General features: G+C 44.2%; 1 protein-coding gene and 1 long non-coding RNA gene across 2 annotated transcripts in view; both read left to right on the top strand.

Moving 5' to 3' along the window:
* The window catches only part of AFG3L2 (AFG3 like matrix AAA peptidase subunit 2), a 46,412-nt gene extending 29,507 nt beyond the window's left edge, over nucleotides 1-16,905 (top strand). Inside the window, exons 11-17 of the mRNA XM_082697382.1 lie at nucleotides 1,441-1,548; nucleotides 1,647-1,772; nucleotides 4,314-4,424; nucleotides 6,317-6,432; nucleotides 9,644-9,844; nucleotides 11,953-12,147; nucleotides 16,070-16,905. Coding sequence (XP_082553508.1) covers nucleotides 1,441-1,548; nucleotides 1,647-1,772; nucleotides 4,314-4,424; nucleotides 6,317-6,432; nucleotides 9,644-9,844; nucleotides 11,953-12,147; nucleotides 16,070-16,312 — 1,100 coding nt within the window. The 3' untranslated portion in view covers nucleotides 16,313-16,905. The remainder of the gene's footprint in view (nucleotides 1-1,440; nucleotides 1,549-1,646; nucleotides 1,773-4,313; nucleotides 4,425-6,316; nucleotides 6,433-9,643; nucleotides 9,845-11,952; nucleotides 12,148-16,069) is intronic.
* LOC309847351 lies at nucleotides 6,708-8,657 on the top strand. Its single transcript, XR_014302421.1, has 2 exons — nucleotides 6,708-8,039; nucleotides 8,076-8,657. It is a non-coding gene; the product is annotated as an uncharacterized lncRNA (long non-coding RNA).
* Nucleotides 16,906-17,667: the final 762 nt, after the last annotated feature.

The raw sequence follows: 17,667 nt of genomic DNA, 5'->3' as shown, positions 1-17,667 counted from the left end.
CAAATGTGATGGAGACACAAGTGATCAAATACTGTCGGAAAAATGGCACTGATAGATTGGCTGAAACTAGGGTTGCCACAGACCTTCAATTTGTAAGAAACACAGTAGGGTACTTGGGTGGCTCAGTGAGTTAGAGCCTCTGCCTTGGGCTCAGATCATGGTCTCAGGGTCCAGGGACCAGGCTCCGCATTGGGCTCTCTGCTCGGCAGGGAGCATGCTTCCCTTCCTCTCTCTGTCTGCTTCTCTGCCTACTTGTGATCTCTGACTGTCACGTAAATAAATAAAATCTTTTAAAAAAATAAAATAAAATAGAATGGGTGCCTGGGTGGCTCAGTGGGTTCAAGCCTCTGCCTTGGGCTCAGGTCATGATCCCAGGGTCCTGGGATTGAGCACCGCATCGGGCTCTCTGCTCAGCAGGGGGCCTGCTTCCTCCTCTCTCTCTGCCTGCCTCTCTCTCTGCCTCTCCCTACTTGTGATATCTGTCAAATTAAAAAAAAGAAAAAAAAAAAGAAATACAGTATGTATAAAGTGCAGGAAAGCAGAGTGCAGTAAAACAAGGTCTTCCTGTATCCAGACAAGAAGTAGAGCTCTTCCCTTGCTCTGTGGTGGTCAGTCCGAGTAGAGCCATGTTTTTGGGTACCAGTACCAGAGCTCTTTTGGGACCAGGGTCCTGAGGGTGAAGGCTCTATAGCCAAGGCATTGACATTTGCAAAGTGGCTGATAGAACCGAGCAAGGTGAGCCTGGCTGAGAGGTTGGAGGTGAAGTTTCATACTTGTCATCAGATATTCATTGGGTTGTCCTATGACCCAGGGAGGTTAGACAGATTGTTTGCAAATTTAATCATATTGATTTTATTTATTTTTTTTAAAGATTTTACTTACTAGTGAGAGAGAGCCAGCGAGCTTAAGCTGGAGGCGGGACAGAGGGAGAGAATCTCAAGCAGACTGCACTGAGCGCAGAGCCCAACATGGGTGGGGCTCGATCCCAGGACCCAGAAAGATCATGACCTGAGGTGAAATCAAAAGGCTGACACTCAGTTGACTGAGCCAGCCAGCCACCTCTGAATCTCACTGGTTTAAAATATTTAAAAAATAATGAAGGTCCCTGGGTGACTCAGTCGGTTAAGTATTGGCCTTCAGCTCAGGTTACGATCTCATGATTCTGGGATCAAGCCCAGCCCTGGGCTCCCTGCTCAGTGGGGAGTCTACTTCTCTTTCTCCCTCTGCCCCTTCTCCCACTCATGCACTCTCACTCTTGGGTGCACATGCTGACTCTCAGATAAAATGTATCTTTAAAAAAAATTTTTTTTAAGCATTCAAAAAAATGGACAACATATTCTCAACTATAGTCATATAAATTAAAATCTTTCATATTTGTGTTTAGAAAAATGATGCTTTATTAAAACTTTAAGTCTTGCATTTTTGTTATTGTCTCTTTAGGTTTTAACACAACAACAAACGTCGTCATTTTGGCGGGCACCAATCGACCAGATATTCTAGACCCAGCACTGTTGCGGCCAGGGCGCTTTGATAGGCAAATCTTTATTGGTGAGATGATCTTCATTGGGTTCAGTCCAATTCTTTTGAGGAGAGATGTGACTATTTCACTGTGATTTTTTTTCCCCCCTTAAAAATAATTTTTCAAGGACCACCTGACATAAAAGGAAGAGCCTCTATTTTCAAAGTTCACCTCAGACCACTAAAACTGGACAGCACCCTGGAAAAGGAGAAATTGGCCAGAAAACTTGCATCCTTGACTCCAGGGTTTTCAGGTGAGTAGAACAGAGCCTGCTGTGTGTTAGAAGTCCTTTAGGTCAGAGACATTTGCCAGATACCAGTTTACTGTTACCTCTCACCTTGGGCCTCTTCAGTGTATAATTTTACCTTTTTATTGTGGGAAATTTCAAACATCTGCAGAAGCTGAGAAAATAGTGTGATGAACCCCTCTGCATATATCACCTATTAGCTTCAGGAACAATTATTAATTCATGGTGAACCTTCCTCCATACCGCACCCTCTTCCTTCTGCCTCTGGGTTATTTGTATGTGGGTTTTGGGTTTTTTATAGTTAAGATTCATTTATTTTATTTGTTTGAGAGAGTGTGCACATGAGCGGTTGGTTGAGCGGGCGGGCAGAAGGAAGGAGAATCTCAGGCAGGTTCCCCAGTGAACACGACCCTGCCGTGGGGCTGGATCTCACCACCCTGAGATCACAGCCAGAGCTGAAATCAAGAGTCAGACACTCAGGGGTGCATGAGTTACTGGCTCACTGGGTTAAGCCTCTGCCTTTGGCTCGGGTGCATGATCTCAGGGTCCTGGGATCAAGCCCTCCATCAGGCCCTCTGCTCAGCGGGGAGCCTGCTTCCCCTTCTCTTTCTGCTTGCCTACCTGTGATCTCTCTCTGCCAAATAAATAAATAAAATCTTCAAAAAAAAAAAAAAGACGCTCAACCAACTCAGCTACCCAGGTGCCTCATGAGGTTTTTTAAAACTGTTGAGACAGAATTCACATACCATAAAATTCATCTGTGAATTGTAAAGTGGTATTCAGTGGTTTTTCGTGTATTTACAAGGTTTCACTGTAACTACGGTAGTCTCATTTTAGATCATTTTCATCACCGTGGAAGAATACATTAGCAATCACTCACTCTACCCCCAGCTCTAGGCCACCCCTCACCTACTTTCTTTTTCTATCGATTTTCCTATTCTGGACATTTCATACAAAAAGAATTACACAACATGTGATCTTTTCTGCCTGGCTTCTTTCACTTGGCGTAGTGTTTTCAGAGTCCAGCCGTGTTGTAGAATGTGTCAGCACTCTGTTCTTTTTCCACTGGATAATGTTCCATTGTGTAGCTAGACCACATCTTTATCCATCATTTGTTTCCATCGTTTGGCTCTTAGAGATAATACTGATTTGAACATCGGTGTCTAGATTTTTGTGTGGATGTACGTTCCATTCTTCTGGTTATATACCTAGGAATAGTGCTGCTGAATCACTTTTTTAGGAGCTACCAAACTGTTTTCCAAAGAGACTGTGCCACATTCTCACCAGCAGTGTCTGCAGATTCCAATTTTTTTTTTTTTTAAGATTTTATTTATTTATTTGACAGAGAGAAATCACAAGTAGACGGAGAGGCAGGCAGAGAGAGAGGAAGGGAAGCAGGCTCCCTGCTGAGCAGAGAGCCCGATGCGGGACTCGATCCCAGGACCCTGAGATCATGACCTGAGCCGAAGGCAGCGGCTTAACCCACTGAGCCACCCAGGCGCCCTGCAGATTCCAATTTGCCACATTCTTGCCAGTGCTGGTCATTGCCTGTCTTTTTGATTGTAGCCACCCTGGTGGTGTCTCATCGTTTTGATTGGCATTTCTCTAATGACTAGCCATGTTGAACATCTTGGCGTGTGCTTATTCCAGAGTTTTTAACATGTAAAATGTGAGCCTTTCTTAAAAAGGAAATGTGGAAAGTCTGAGAGGGTTATATACGGAAGTGTGTCGTTAGAAGAAGGTAGGCATCTTAAATGTCCCAGGGTTCTAATCTTTTTACTTGTTTTCATTCTTTGTTCTTTGGAATTTATAACATTTCAGTGTTACACATGTTATAACTTATTTGAGTTAACCATATACTTGATCTGAAACGTGAATTTTAAGAGACTTATGGGGGCACCTGGTGGCTCAGTTGGTTAAGTGTCTGCCTTCGGCTCAGGTCATGATCCCAGGTCCTGGGATCCAACCCCACATCAGGCTCCCTGCTCAGCTGGGGGTCTGCTGCTGCCTCTTCAGCCCACCCCTCGACCCCCAGTCATGCACTCTCTCACTCTAGCTCTCAAATAAATAAATAAACATATAAATCTTTTAGAAAAAGACTTATGGATCTAGAAAGCATTTGGCAAGCTTCACATATTTAACTTTTGTTATTTAATTGAGTGCACTGCTTATGTTTTCATTATATTTCAGCATGTTGCCTAATATTCACATTAGTCACTCTCCCAGCAGAGCTCATAGAACTAAGTTAATTAATGGGTATTTTTAAATAGGTAACTGTTGTATGAGCCATCTTGCCTGTAAAAGTTGCTGCCGTAATTATCTGCTGACTGCTACTAACACTTGCACCTTAGTTCAAAGGGCCAGAATAATTGTACCACGTTATTCTGAATACTGCTAGAACAGCTTGGGGTTATGAATCAAACTGAATTTGTATTACATTCTCAAAAGTCTGTTGCTGAGAAACTGAATGTAGTCATCTATAATGTGTGTGATTAATCAGTCTGAGTTTATTTGGTGGGTAAGCTGTTCTGCACATTTGTTTTGTAGGAGCTGATGTTGCTAATGTCTGTAACGAAGCGGCTCTGATAGCTGCGAGACACCTCTCAGATTCCATAAATCAGAAGCACTTTGAACAAGCAATTGAGCGAGTGATTGGCGGTAAGCAAACTGAATGTACCTCAAGTCAAAAGGCTGATAAAATGAGTTTGAAGCCATGGGTTTCTCTGTTTTGGCAAGATCTAGAAGCAAAGTCACTCCACCCAGCTTGGGGTTACCATGCCCTTGCTGTGTTCCCTCAGTGATGTGAGGGCGCCCCCCTCGCCCCCACCGCAGTCTGGTAGAGGTGGATGGTGTTGGTTTGGGGGAGTGTGAGACAGCATCCCACACCATACCTGACATGTGCAGCAAGCAGCAAGGTGTCTACCCCTGAATTTTACTGTCTAGTGTTTTGAAAATGCTCGCAACCTTTCTGTTTTAAATTGTATTGCGTGATTTAAATGTGCTCTCTATTACGGGGACATATATAACGTGTTTTCCCAGCCTTCTAGGGAGCTTATAATTTAAATACCTGTAAAACTATAAATAAATAAATAAATACCTGTAAAAAGCTAACTAGCAATTCCAGAACTTGGGCATTCAAAGAAGTGAAGGGCACTGTGGTCAGGCAGGGCTTTGCAGAAGAGGCAGGATTTAAGCCAGGCTCCCCTGAAAGAAGAGTTTGGTGTCAGAGAGGCAAGAACAGAAGGTGGCTGGTAGCAGGGGTGGGAAAGTAAACCAGTCAGGCTTAAGTCCCTTTGAGAAGGAAGTAAAGCTGGAAATAGCTGCTTTGGTCTAGATTTTAGAAATCCTTCAATGTTAAGGTCAAGGGCTTTTTAAACTCTTGTTCTGTGTCCAGATTGAACTAAGGTGGGATTTTTCTGGAGTCATTGAGTAGCATAATCGGTGATATTTTAAATAAAAGGAGTCTGACATTGAAGAAGGGGGAAGCAACAGAAGGCAGAAAACCTTGTAGTCATTAATGTGAGATAGTGGATTTTAGCATAAGTGGTCCCAGTGGTAATAGGCCAAAAAAAAAAAAAAAAACGTCTCACTGGCCTTGGGAAGAATGGGGTGCTTCAAGAAGCAGCCAGCTTGGCAGAAGATGCATTCCCACTCAGGATAGGTACATAAAATTCGGCCAAGACGTCTGGTAATGATGGTGGGATGAAGGGGTTATGTAAACCCTCCTGCAGAGAAGTTACAAAGTTTGGAAAGAAAATTGTTATTTAAAGGGACCGAACAGTGTCCAAAGCAGACTAAAGCTACAGTTCACTGTAGAGGCAGGTGAGAGCCGTGTATGTGTCTGTGCCTTTTAGGTGGGGGGAAGAGTCAGTGCTCAGTGTGAAAGACATCAAGGTGGCACACCCAGGAGGGGCCTTGCTCTGAGGTACACAGACACCCGCTTGCAGCTCAGCTGCTGTAAACCAGCCATGAGCCATTGTTCTATAATATGCCTCCTGGGAAAATGAAAACTTCCAGGGATAAACCAGGGGGTGGGTCAGAGTTCTTGTTTTTCTCATGTAAGCAAGAACTGCTCGTCTCTACTTAGTAACTTACCTTTTGTCAATCTCTGCCCTTCCAGCTCTGTTACTGTCTTGGGTTAGGTCATTGGAACGTAGCACTCTTTTTTTTTTTAAATCTTTCTGACTCAATATGTTACCATTTGAGAAATTCTCTCAGATGTGTTACCTTGAACACAACAAAGCTACTTTTGTCACAGTGTGACAATTTGCATTTCTGTTTCCCAAAACAAGTTAGATGGCTCAGAAGAGTGGGAGAGTTAGGAAAAAAGTGGACCTCGGGGTCGTGAATGCATTTTGCAAGTGGCTGGGTGTATTTTGGATTTGGTCCTTTACTTTAAGCCTGACCGTGGTTGGGAATTTACAAATTATCATAGGCAGCGTAGTCGCTAAATCACCTTTTAGATAAGGCAGTGTGTAGATTGTATAACTGTCTTTATGTCGGTGCCACTGAGGCAGTGGTTTTTTGACGTTTCGGTGTTATTTTGTCAGGCTTAGAGAAAAAAACCCAGGTTCTGCAGCCCGAGGAGAAGAAGACCGTGGCGTACCACGAGGCAGGTCATGCGGTTGCCGGGTGGTACCTGGAACATGCAGACCCACTTCTAAAGGTAAAGCGGTTTGTGCTGAACAGTAGGCCAGCCAGCTGATCCTGTGAGCAGTTACCTGAGGAGAAGATTGCATTCCCACTCAGGATAGGTACATAAAATTCGGCCAAGACGTCTGGTAATGATGGTGGGATGAAGGGGTTATGTAAACCCTCCTGCAGAGAAGTTACAAAGTTTGGAAAGAAAATTGTTATTTAAAGGGACCGAACAGTGTCCAAAGCAGACTAAAGCTGGAGGAGAGTTTCCTTTTGCAAACCAGTAGCTGCAGTAGGCCTGAAAGATGGGTGCACCAAGTGAGATTGGTAAATTTTTGCTTTTTCAATTGAGTGCGGTCCCCAGACTGATGCAGCACGAGCAACAGGAAGCCATAATCTGACTTGCGATGTCAGGGGACCTCTGGAAATGGAGGGGGATCCCTCTGAAGCAAGGGGACCACAGAGAAGATAACATTAAAAGTGTGTGGAATTAGGGGTACCTGGCTGGCTCAGTTGGTGGAGGGTACCACTCTTGCTGACGGTGGAGTCATGAGTTCAGGCCCCATGTTGGGGTAGAGTTCGCTTTAAAAAATAAATACATGCATACATAAATAACCAACTTAGATAATCTGCAAAGAAGCGGCTAGAACCAGTAAGGGAAATTAACAAGTTACAGAATTCAGGATCCATATAGGGATCAGTTGTATTTCTGTATATTAGCCATGAACAATCAGAAAATTAAATTTTTAAAATGCAGTTTCATTTTCAGCAGCATCTAAAAACATGAACATGGCCAGGCCAAATGTATGTATGGATATGTTTATTGAGGTACTTGTAGGATCGGTACACTAACGAAACAAGACCTAAATAAAAATAGAGATATAGGGACACCTGGGTGGCTCCATTGGTTAAGTGTCTGCCTGTGGCTCAAGTTGTGCTGGGATCAAGACCCACAATGGGCTTCCTGCTCAGCAGGGATTCTCCTTCTCCCTCTCCTTCCACTCATTCTTTTGCTCGCTCTGTCAAATAAATAAAATCTTAAAAGAAGAAAGAGATACACTTGTATCCCTGCAACGTTATGATTACCATTCTCCCCCAGATTCATGTATAGTAGCAGTGCAATCTCTGTCTTAAACATAGCAGACTTTTTTGGAGAAATTGATAAGCAGATCTAAAATTTATACAGAAATCAGGTCAACTAGAATAGCCAAAACAATGGAGTTCGAAGGAATTACATTGTCTATTTTAAGACCTTGTTTATTGCTAAAGTAAAGATGATTAGTATTGCAGAAGGGACTGAACAGATCAGTGGGTTGGAATAGGAATAGACCCTCACACATAATCGACTAATAGATTTTCAGCAGAGATCCCAAAGTAATAATTGAAGGCGGGGAGGATTGTCTTACCAACAAACGATTCTGGCAACTCAGTGTTCATGTGGGGGGAGAAAAGCTAACACTGACTCTCAGATCATATGTAAAAAATTAATTTGAAATAGATTGTAATAGCTAAAACAATAAAGTTCTGGAAGAAAATGCAAGTCAAAATCTTTGTAACCTTAGATAGGCTAGTACACAAAATGCATGAACCACGAAAGAAAAAGTTGATAAATGGGATCTCAGCAAAATTGAAAATGTTTTGTCTTTGAGAGACATTATTAAGAAAATGAAGAGCAAGCCACATACTCTGAAAAAACTTGCAATATAGGTATATGACAAAGGACTTATACCTAGAATAAGTTTAAAAAAAAAAATCTCTTAAAACTCAAAAATAAGCAACCCAGTAAAATCATGGGCAAAAGATCTGAAGGTATACAAATGGACATTAAGCACATGGGGATACTCAGTTTCATTAGTTTTGGGGAAAGTGTAAATTAAACCACGTTGAAATACCACCACATATCCACTGGAATGGCTGAAGTTAAAAAGTCAGTCCTAAGTGTTGGTGAATGTCAGTCTACCTGGAGTTCTCATCCATTGCTGTTAGGAATGTGAAATGGTATAACCATGTTGAAAAACAGTTTGGCAGTTTCTTACAAAGGTAAATGCTTCTGGGGCACCTGGGAGGCTCAGTGGGTTAAGGCCTCTGCCTTCAGCTCAGGTCATGATCCCAGGGTCCTGGGATGAAGCCCCGCATTGGGCTCTCTGTTTGGCGGGGAGCATGCTTCCCCTTCTCTATCTGCCTGCCTTTCTGCCTACTTGTGACTTCTTGTCTGTCAAATAAACAAATAAAATCTTAAAAAAAAAAAAAAAAGGTAAATGCTTCTGTACAACCAACCAGTCTCCTATATAAACACTCAAGAGAAATAAAAACATGCACACAAAACTTTTGCTGCTTGATCCATAATAGCACTAAACTGGAGACCGGAGACCGCCCTGATGTTCCTTGAGAATGAAACAGATGTTTGGTTTGTTTACACAATGGAATGCTACCCAGCAGTAAAAATGAATGAACTATTAATATACCTGGCAGTGTGGGCAAATCTCAGAAACCGTGAAGAAAACCAGACGCAATAATGTACATACTGTAGGATTCCATTTATATGCAGTGCCGGAAATTGTGACTAATCCATAGGGACTGGTTGCACATCTCTGGCGCCAGGGCTGGAATTGGTGGGATGGGGTGCAGGGGTGGGGGTAGGTGAGACTGAGTAGAAAGGGGTACAAAAGAACTTAGCAGAGCAAAGAAAAGATTTTCTGTCTTTGTTTTGGAGGAGGTTGTGTTTGTCAAAACTCACTGGACTATAACCTAAAATGAATGTGTTTACTGAATATAAACTATCCCTTAATAAAGCTGATTTTTTTAAAATTTAAGGAATTTACTCTGTTGCAAAAAGCACTAGGAGAGAAAATAAAGGCGCTGAGCATCCAGGTTTGCCTTCCCCTGCGTCCTGTAAAGGACGATGTGGCTGGGGCACTGTGAAGTTGAATGGCACCTAGCCTGTACTTGAGCTGTCAGGAGTCCTCCCTCACCAGCTGTCCTTCCATCGGGATCGAATAATTTCAAGTGTGTTTTATAAAAAGACAAAAATACTTTCTAGAGCTTCAAGGTGAAGTTCTCCTAAGAGAAAATACAGCCCCAGATAGTCAGCAGCTGCTGATCTCGTCTTGCCAAGGCTGATGTGTTGCCCAGCTGCTGTGTTTGTGTTTCAGCAGCGAGCTTATTTGTGTGCAGATAACCACACTGGTCAGCATTTGGTGGTGGAATCCTCAGCGTCTTGTGTGTTTTCTACTTGCCAGGTCTCCATCATCCCTCGGGGCAAAGGACTGGGTTATGCTCAGTACTTACCCAAAGAGCAGTACCTGTACACCAAGGAGCAGCTCTTGGACAGGATGTGCATGACCCTGGGGGGCCGGGTGGCGGAAGAAATCTTCTTTGGGAGAATTACAACCGGTGCTCAAGATGACTTGAGAAAAGTAACCCAGAGTGCCTATGCTCAAGTAAGTGGAAGAAATGGGGGGTTTCTTCCTTGCTCTTCCACATTTGCAGAAGAAATGGACATTTGCAGTTGGCTCTAAAACAGTACTGTTGTATTTAACTGGCTTAGGCTATTCAGGCAAGAATTAATTCCTAAATGAAACTTTTTTTTGGTAGTATAACAAAGTTTACGGATTTCTCCCGCTCTCTGAAAGTCCAGCCTTCCTATGAAACCTTTTGGGAGCCGAAATGGCTCAAAGCAAAGAAGCACTAACTGTTAATTGATATGGGAAAATTTCTGAAAGTTCCCAGACTGCAAAACTAGGTCTGGTGCTCTGCCTCAGGACTCAATTTCCATGGGGACTGCAGTGCCGCTCACTGCCCCGGGGGGGCGCGCCAACTCTGTCGCAGCTGCTGCAGAACCCGTGTGGAGCACTGTGTTAGCCTTTTTTCATCAAAAGGAAAGTCCTCTTTCTCCTGGTTAGCAAAAGCAGATGCTGCTGGAGGCCATAAAAGCAGAGTGGCCCGAATGAACTGTCGAAAGATGGGGGATACATGTGACCAAGAGTCTCTAAAGCATATGTGCAGAGTTCAAAGCTCTGTTACAGGCCCCTGTGATCCCACAGTACAGCATTGCCTGTACCCTTGGGCTGTCCCTAAGAGCGTCCCTTCTTCGGGCCCTCCCTTCCTGCTGGATCAGCCGCTCTCCTGACTTGTAATTGTCATGCCCACATTTTGCTTACCTATCCCTGGTGCATACATCCCCAAACAATGTAGTTTTGCTGTCTCTGAACTTAAATGACTTTCTTTGGAAACTCTTGTTACCTGTATGTCAGCTCTTCTGGTCTGTCACTTTTTCAAGTCTTTTTTGAGAGTGAACAAGCAAGAGAGCATCCCTTTAAAAAAAAAAAAAAAAAAGTTTTGAAAAAGATTTGAGGGGTCCCTCGGTGGCTCAGTCCATTGACCGCCTGCCTTTGGCTCAGGTCATGATCACAGGGTCCTGGGATCAAGCCCCATGACAGGCTCCCTGCTCAGTGGGGAGCCTGCTTCTCTCTCTGCCCCCACCGCCTTGTGTTCTCTAGCTCTCTCTCAAATAATAAAATCTTTAAAAAAAATAATAATGATAACAAATATGGCTTCCTGCTTTCTGAGTTCTCTTGGCTGTTTTCCTATTCCTCGCTTTCATCTGGGCCTTTTTTAGTCCATTTGGATTTTACTTCCAGAAACTTCTTTTTTTTTTTTTTTTTAAAGATTTTATTTGTTTATTTGATAGAGAGAGATCACAGTAGGTAGAGAGGCAGGCAGAGAGAGGGGAAGGGAAGGAAGCAGGCCCCTGCTGAGCAGAGAGCCCGATGCGGGACTCGATCCCAGGACCCTGAGATCATGACCTGAGCCAAAGGCAGCGGCCTAACCCACTGAGCCACCCAGGCGCCCCCTTCCAGAAACTTCTTAATGTGGGGCATTTTAGTTTTGGGAGCTCATAGGGTCCAGGCTTGACCTAGTGGCTTCAGGGAACAGGAAAATGGAAACGCCCTTCCAGGATCACTAGTTCTCAGGTTGGCACACTGCCCTTTCCAGGAAGCCCAGAGGGCTTGCGTTTTAAATTCTTGAGTCTGTCAGAACCTTCTTGCTTCTTTACCTCCCCTCGTGCAGGGAGAAGTATCTTGCACGTTTCGTAGATTTTGTCCGTGGGCTTCTTGTCTTGTGTCCCTAGTTGAATGCTATCCACTGCTGCACTGTCTACATAGAACACCCCATCCAGTCAGCCAGCACAAGGCTGCCATGTAAATTTGGCCCAGTTAAAGAGTAGTATTACAGGGGCACTTGGGTGGCTCAGTGGGTTAAGCCACTGCCTTCGGCTCAGGTCATGATCTCAGGGTCCTGGGATCGAGTCCCACATCGGGCTCTCTGCTCTGCAGAAAGCCTGCTTCCTCCTTTCTCTTTCTCTCTGCCTGCCTCTCTGCCTACTTGTGATAGTTCTCTGTCAAATAAATAAATTCTTTTTAAAAAAAAGAGTAGTATTACAGCGAAGTATAGGCAGTTAAGGCCCGTATGAAGACGTACTGCCATTTTATAAGTCAGTCTGTCAGCAAAACCAGATGCGCACCACTAATCATGTCTTCTTTTTCAGATTGTTCAGTTTGGCATGAACGAGAAGGTTGGGCAGATCTCCTTTGATCTCCCACGTCAGGGCGATATGGTTTTAGAGAAGCCTTACAGCGAAGCCACCGCGAGACTGATAGATGACGAAGTACGAATACTTATTAATGATGCTTATAAGAGAACAGTGGCTCTCCTCACAGAGAAGAAAGCTGATGTGGAGAAGGTGGGTGCTGTGGGAATAATTTTGTTGTGGGAAATAGTTGTGGGAATAATTTTCTACGTGATTTTGCCAGAAAGAAAGAAAAAGAAAAGTTGAAGTGATGGATGTACGGTTTGGTTTGGTTTGTAGACATTAGCGTTTCCTGTGACTGTAACTCTTGGGTTCCTTTCTTCATTCTGGTTCTATATCTGCTCTGTCTCTGTGAGGAGGTGGGAGTGCAGGATTAATGGAATCTGCTCATGGCCACAAAATACACAACTGAGGCATTCCCTCCCCCCAACCCTGTGTTTTACCCGTACTCCTCAGTAAGGAGCACAGTGGACTGACAGGAATTTACCGTTGTCCTACACCTCTGGAATAAACAGGTACTAATGAAAGTGCAAACAAAAGCCAGCCCACATGAAATTGGCACATGAAAATTACCTTCGGTTTAATTACAAGCTCTGCAAATAAACATGCTCTATGTTTTCTGTCCTACTTCATATGACTCCACCTATCAAAGGGAGGGTTTCCTTCTGAATTCAGTGAATTTCTTGCATCCAGTAAATTTTTAATTATTCAGAATCCATACAACCAAAAGCAGAGTTTTTTTTTGTTCTTTGAACATTCCACACTCCTAAAGCACAAATGAGAAAGTCTTTTCAGAGGGATTGATACAGATAAAAGAATATTCCAAGATATGCTCTTCCATCAGTAAGGCAATCGAGAAGCATCTGTGATGTCTTCTCACAAAAGTGCCCAGTGCAGGCTGAGATTGCTGGCACCCTCCACACTGGAAAGCACCCACAGGATCTCGGAGAAAGGGAGATCGAAGTGGTTAGCAAAGGCTTCGTGTAGAAGATAGAACTTGGGTTGTATGTGGAAGGGTATGTATGTATAGATAGATATGTATAGATTGTATGTAGAAGGGTAGTCATATTACAGTGAATGAGTTGAGGGGAGCAGATGGCGGCGTGCTGGCCTGGGGAGCAGGAAGTGTGTGAGGAGCAGGGCAGGGCTGAGCGGAGAGTTGAGAGGAGGGAGCTGCAGTACCCAGGTTCTCAAAAGCTAGCTAGAAAGTTTAGAAACACAGTTTTAGAAATAAGAGTGACCTTCAAAATGATCTGTCCAGCCCCTTTGTTTTAGAGCAAGGAGTCCTTTAAGAGTGTTGAAATGATGAAGTCCATCATTTGCCGGAGTGTGGCAGCAGTGTGCCTGCCTAGGGGAGAGGCAGAGACTGCCGCTGGGGGCTCAGCTCTCCCACGGTGCTGCGACTAGCCGTGGAAGTAGGGCAAAGGCCCATCTGAAAAAAACTGGGATTTATTGGTTAAATGCACAGAGTGAACGAGAAGAAAGCCCTTGAGATGACTCCTAGTGGCAGACATGGGGTGGGGGTCAGTCTGGAACCCAGGAGAACATGGGCTGTGGGCATCTGCGAATGAAACATGGACAGCAGGTCCAGGCTGGAGATAGGATCTCTTGGTGGTCCCCCCATAGCCAGTTGTGGAAAAGGAGGACCTGAGCTGTGGAAGACAGTGGAGGAGCTCCCTCAAGACCCCTGGCTTCAGGCGGACAGTGTGCATATACAGATTGAAGAGCAAGCTTCCATGTGCACATCATAGGTGCCAAACAGTTTCTCCCAGTTATCTGTCCTTCCACATGTACAGTGTGTTTACTGACAGTGGTAACAAAGATGTGTGTAGGAAAGGGAAATTGGGTTCAGCGGAGTGAGGATTTTGAAACACTGCAGAGCTCTGAAGTACTGTTTGGCGCATTTGAGAAATTTAAATCTATGAAGGGCACTGTTGAGCCAGCCAGGAGATGAGGAACTGTCAAGAGGAGAGGTGGCCAGAGACTTTGCTGCTAGGACTAGTGTCCTCCAAACTATGGGCCTCAGTTTACTCCTCTGCTGGACAGGACAATACAGAAGGGCCATGCTTTAGGAGAATAAGAGTAACCAGCTAGCGTCCACCCAGCATCTCGTGTGCACTAGGCACTGCTGGAGATGGCTGAACTTCTCGAAAGCTCCCTGCAGCCTCAGGACATTGAAACATTATCATCCCATTTTACAGAAGAGGAAACTAGTACATGCAGCGGTTAAGTAACTTTGCTTAAGCTTATGCAGTTGATAAGGAGCAAGACCAGGGCTTGGACCCAGTATCCTTCCTGCCTGCAGAGCCCTTGCCGTTAACCTCTGACCAAGCCTGTGCTGCTGAATGTGGCTGGTCCCAGTTGAAGTGTGCTCTGAGCCCACTGGGTTTTGAAGACTTGCTATGAAAAAAAAAGAAAGTAAAATATCTCAATAATTGTTTATGTCATTACAGGTTAAAATGTTACTTTGTTTGGGGGCATCTGGGTGGCTCAGTCCTTTGAGTGTCTGACTCTTAATTTCAGCTCAGATCATGATCTCAGGGTCACGAGATCGAGCACCACATCGGGCTCTGCGCTCAACTCAGAATCTGCTTAACATTCCCTCCTCTCCCTCTGCCACCCCCACCACTTTCTCGCTCTCTAAAATAAATAAAATCTTTAAAAATTAAACTGCATTTGATATATCGGGTTAAATAAAATACTGGGTTAAACTAAGTAATATATTATTGCTGTATAAATGGTTACCCACAACTGTGTAGTAGGCAAATTGAGAATTGATGGTAGTCTGAAAGACAACCTCGTTGTGTTTTTTAAAGTTTTTATCTCAGAGATAAAGACAAAAATATATATGGATAAAATATGACAGCTGAGATTTTCTTCAGTGTAATCTAGGATGTAGAGGAGACAAAAACAGCTCTAAGTTGGGGACTGTCGCTAGTGGCTACACAGGGATTTGTTACCCATTTTCTGCTTTTGTGCATATTTGCAGTAGTCCGTAGTAAGGGTTTTAAAAGCTGACAAAACAGCATAAAATTGTTCTATTATTTGGTATCTTTAAGAAATGGCATCTAGCATAAAAGTGCAGATAAGTCAGATTTCTAAGTAAGGAGTTACCTTAGGAAGTACATCTGTTTTATGAGGTCAGTTGATATTTTAACCCACTTTGCTATTTTTTGTAGCGGTCAGATGCTCTGATAACCATTGTCCTGCCCCCGACACCCTCACTCACCTCCATACACACAGCTGGTCAGGTGTCCCGGTGACCTGTTAAGATGTGTACTGTCAATTTGTGGTTTAAGCATAGAAATGACTAGAACTTCAAGATTCATGTTTTCATATAAACCTTCCTGGCTTCCTTTTGTATCTCTGCCCTTGTCTTTATTTTTCCCAACTAACTTTTTAAATTTCTTGCTTACCTGTTTTTCCCTTTTCCCCTAACTTGCTCTCTCAGCCACTTTTGTAAGTGTATAATGTATCCTTCCAGAACTTTTCTTATGTACATATAAGCACATAAAAAGATACATATTTCTGTCCTTTTTTTTTTTTTTTTTTTTTAATTTATTTGACAGAGATCACAAGCAGACAGAGAGGCAGGCAGAGAGAGAGAGGGGAGGAAGCAGGCTCCCCGCTGAGCAGGGAGCCCGACGCGGGGCTCGATCCCAGGACCCTGGGATCATGACCCGAGCCGAAGGCAGTGGCTTAACCCACTGAGCCACCCAGGCACCCCCATATTTCTGTCCTTTTAAAGGCAAATGTAGCATACCATAAAAGGTGTGCATCTTGCTTTCCTAACTGAATATGCCTCTCCAAGCCCTATCTAGAACAGATTCTTCATTACAGGTGCATAATTGTTCATTGGGTCACTGTATCAAAATGCATTTAGCCCCTCACTTACTGGTGGACATTTGTTTTTTTAGTATTTCGTGTATTTTACTCTAAAATCATGGGACCTTGTCTGTATCTTTTTCAATGGTCTTAAATCCTATTTTGGAGCGGGGTTAGCTAAAAATAAATCATTAGCTTTGCAAGTACTTTACTAAATTACTGTGTTTAATGGGAATTATTCATGTTTCAGGTTGCTCTTCTATTATTAGAAAAAGAAGTGTTAGATAAGAATGATATGGTTGAACTTTTGGGCCCCAGACCGTTTGCAGAAAAATCTACCTATGAAGAATTTGTAGAAGGCACTGGCAGCTTGGATGAGGACACTTCGCTTCCAGAGGGCCTTAAAGACTGGAACAAAGAGCGGGAAAAGGAGAAAGAGGAGCCCCGGGATGAGAAAGTTGCCAACCAGATCCGAGAAGTGAGACCATTTTAGCTTGTGCCTTTGTCAAGGTCGACTCTGGCTCTCTCAGAGGAATAAGGACACTGTGGGGTTGATCGTAACCATCTGCTGACCTGGTTGAGATGGTGGGAAAAGGGGGTCCTTAGCCCTCAGCCTCTGAAGTCACAGCCTGGGTGGCAGGGTGACTTTCTGAAGGCCCAGGAGAATGTGTCCCAAGCCCGCCAGGCTCTCGGACAGTGGCTGGGAGCATGGAGAGGGCACCCAGCGCCACTCCCTCCGCCATCCGTGGTGCCAGCTGGTGTGTGTTGGGCATCGACCGACCACCGTGGAGGCTTGCCAGTGTGGAAGAGGTGTGTTTTTCTCTTTCCATCACCCACTCTTCATTCCTGTTTCCCTTCAGAGTTTCCCTCTGTGGATGAGCTGTGAAATTACATTGGAGTCCTGATAAGAATATTTTAATTTGACTTAATACTTAAAAGATTGAATCCAGATCACATGTTGCTGTTTTAATGGAATGGTTTTCTACAGAGAGCTGTAACATATCTACAAATATGAATGTATTATGTAAATATGGCTTCTTTACATCAAAAATAAAGTGTACTGTACTTTTTTCCTTCTGAACTCAACAGCGGGTTACTGTTTCGTGCTTGGGATGTTTTCTTTTAGAAAACCTAATGGAAAGGAATCAAGTGTTCTAACTTTGGAGAGAGGAATCCTTTAAAACCTTGGTCCTGCTGGTTCTTACCAGCTCCCCCAAGAGGCTTGGTAATTTCCAGAGTCCTACATTCTGGAATGATGAACTCTGGACATAAAGTACATTGAAAAAATTTAAAAAGTACATTGATAAGAAGTCAGTGCAACAATCTGTGGCAACGACATCTGTTTAGAGCCTCACGAGGCCAGGTCGGTCCTGCTGTCTGGGTCTGGATGTCAGTGTGGTATCAGAGCAGGTCCGGCAGGCTGTCCCACGCCGTTCTGTTGGATCGCAGTTACTTCAGCTTGCCTCGTGTGTTCTTGATGCAGTTAAGTATGTTTTGGGAGCAACAACTTCTCAGCCTTCAGACAGAAACAGGTGGCGCCCCGGGGCAGCACGAGACCAATGGGGAGGACGGTGGCATTGGCAGGCTGCTCTGTGCCAGGACAGCTCCTCCGGGTGGCCCAGAGCAGCCAAGCTCACCGCACCACCGCATCGTCTGCAGACGCCAGCAGCTCAGTGTTCCGGGCGCACGGGAGCCCACCTCTGCTCACACTGCAGTTGCCCAGTGCCTCTGCCCAGTGACCTGCAGATGTGACAGACTTACTGCCTCCCTTCCTCAGAGGATGTCTGTGGGAGGTGATTCAGTGAAGAATTGTCTGGAGACGGTTAGGATTCACCTGACCATCAGGGT

Source organism: Mustela nivalis (assembly GCF_964662115.1).
Source record: "Mustela nivalis genome assembly, chromosome: 14".
NCBI lineage: Eukaryota > Metazoa > Chordata > Mammalia > Carnivora > Mustelidae > Mustela > Mustela nivalis.
The sequence above is the reverse complement of the archived record's forward strand: the minus strand, read 5'-3'. Positions and strand labels throughout refer to the sequence as shown.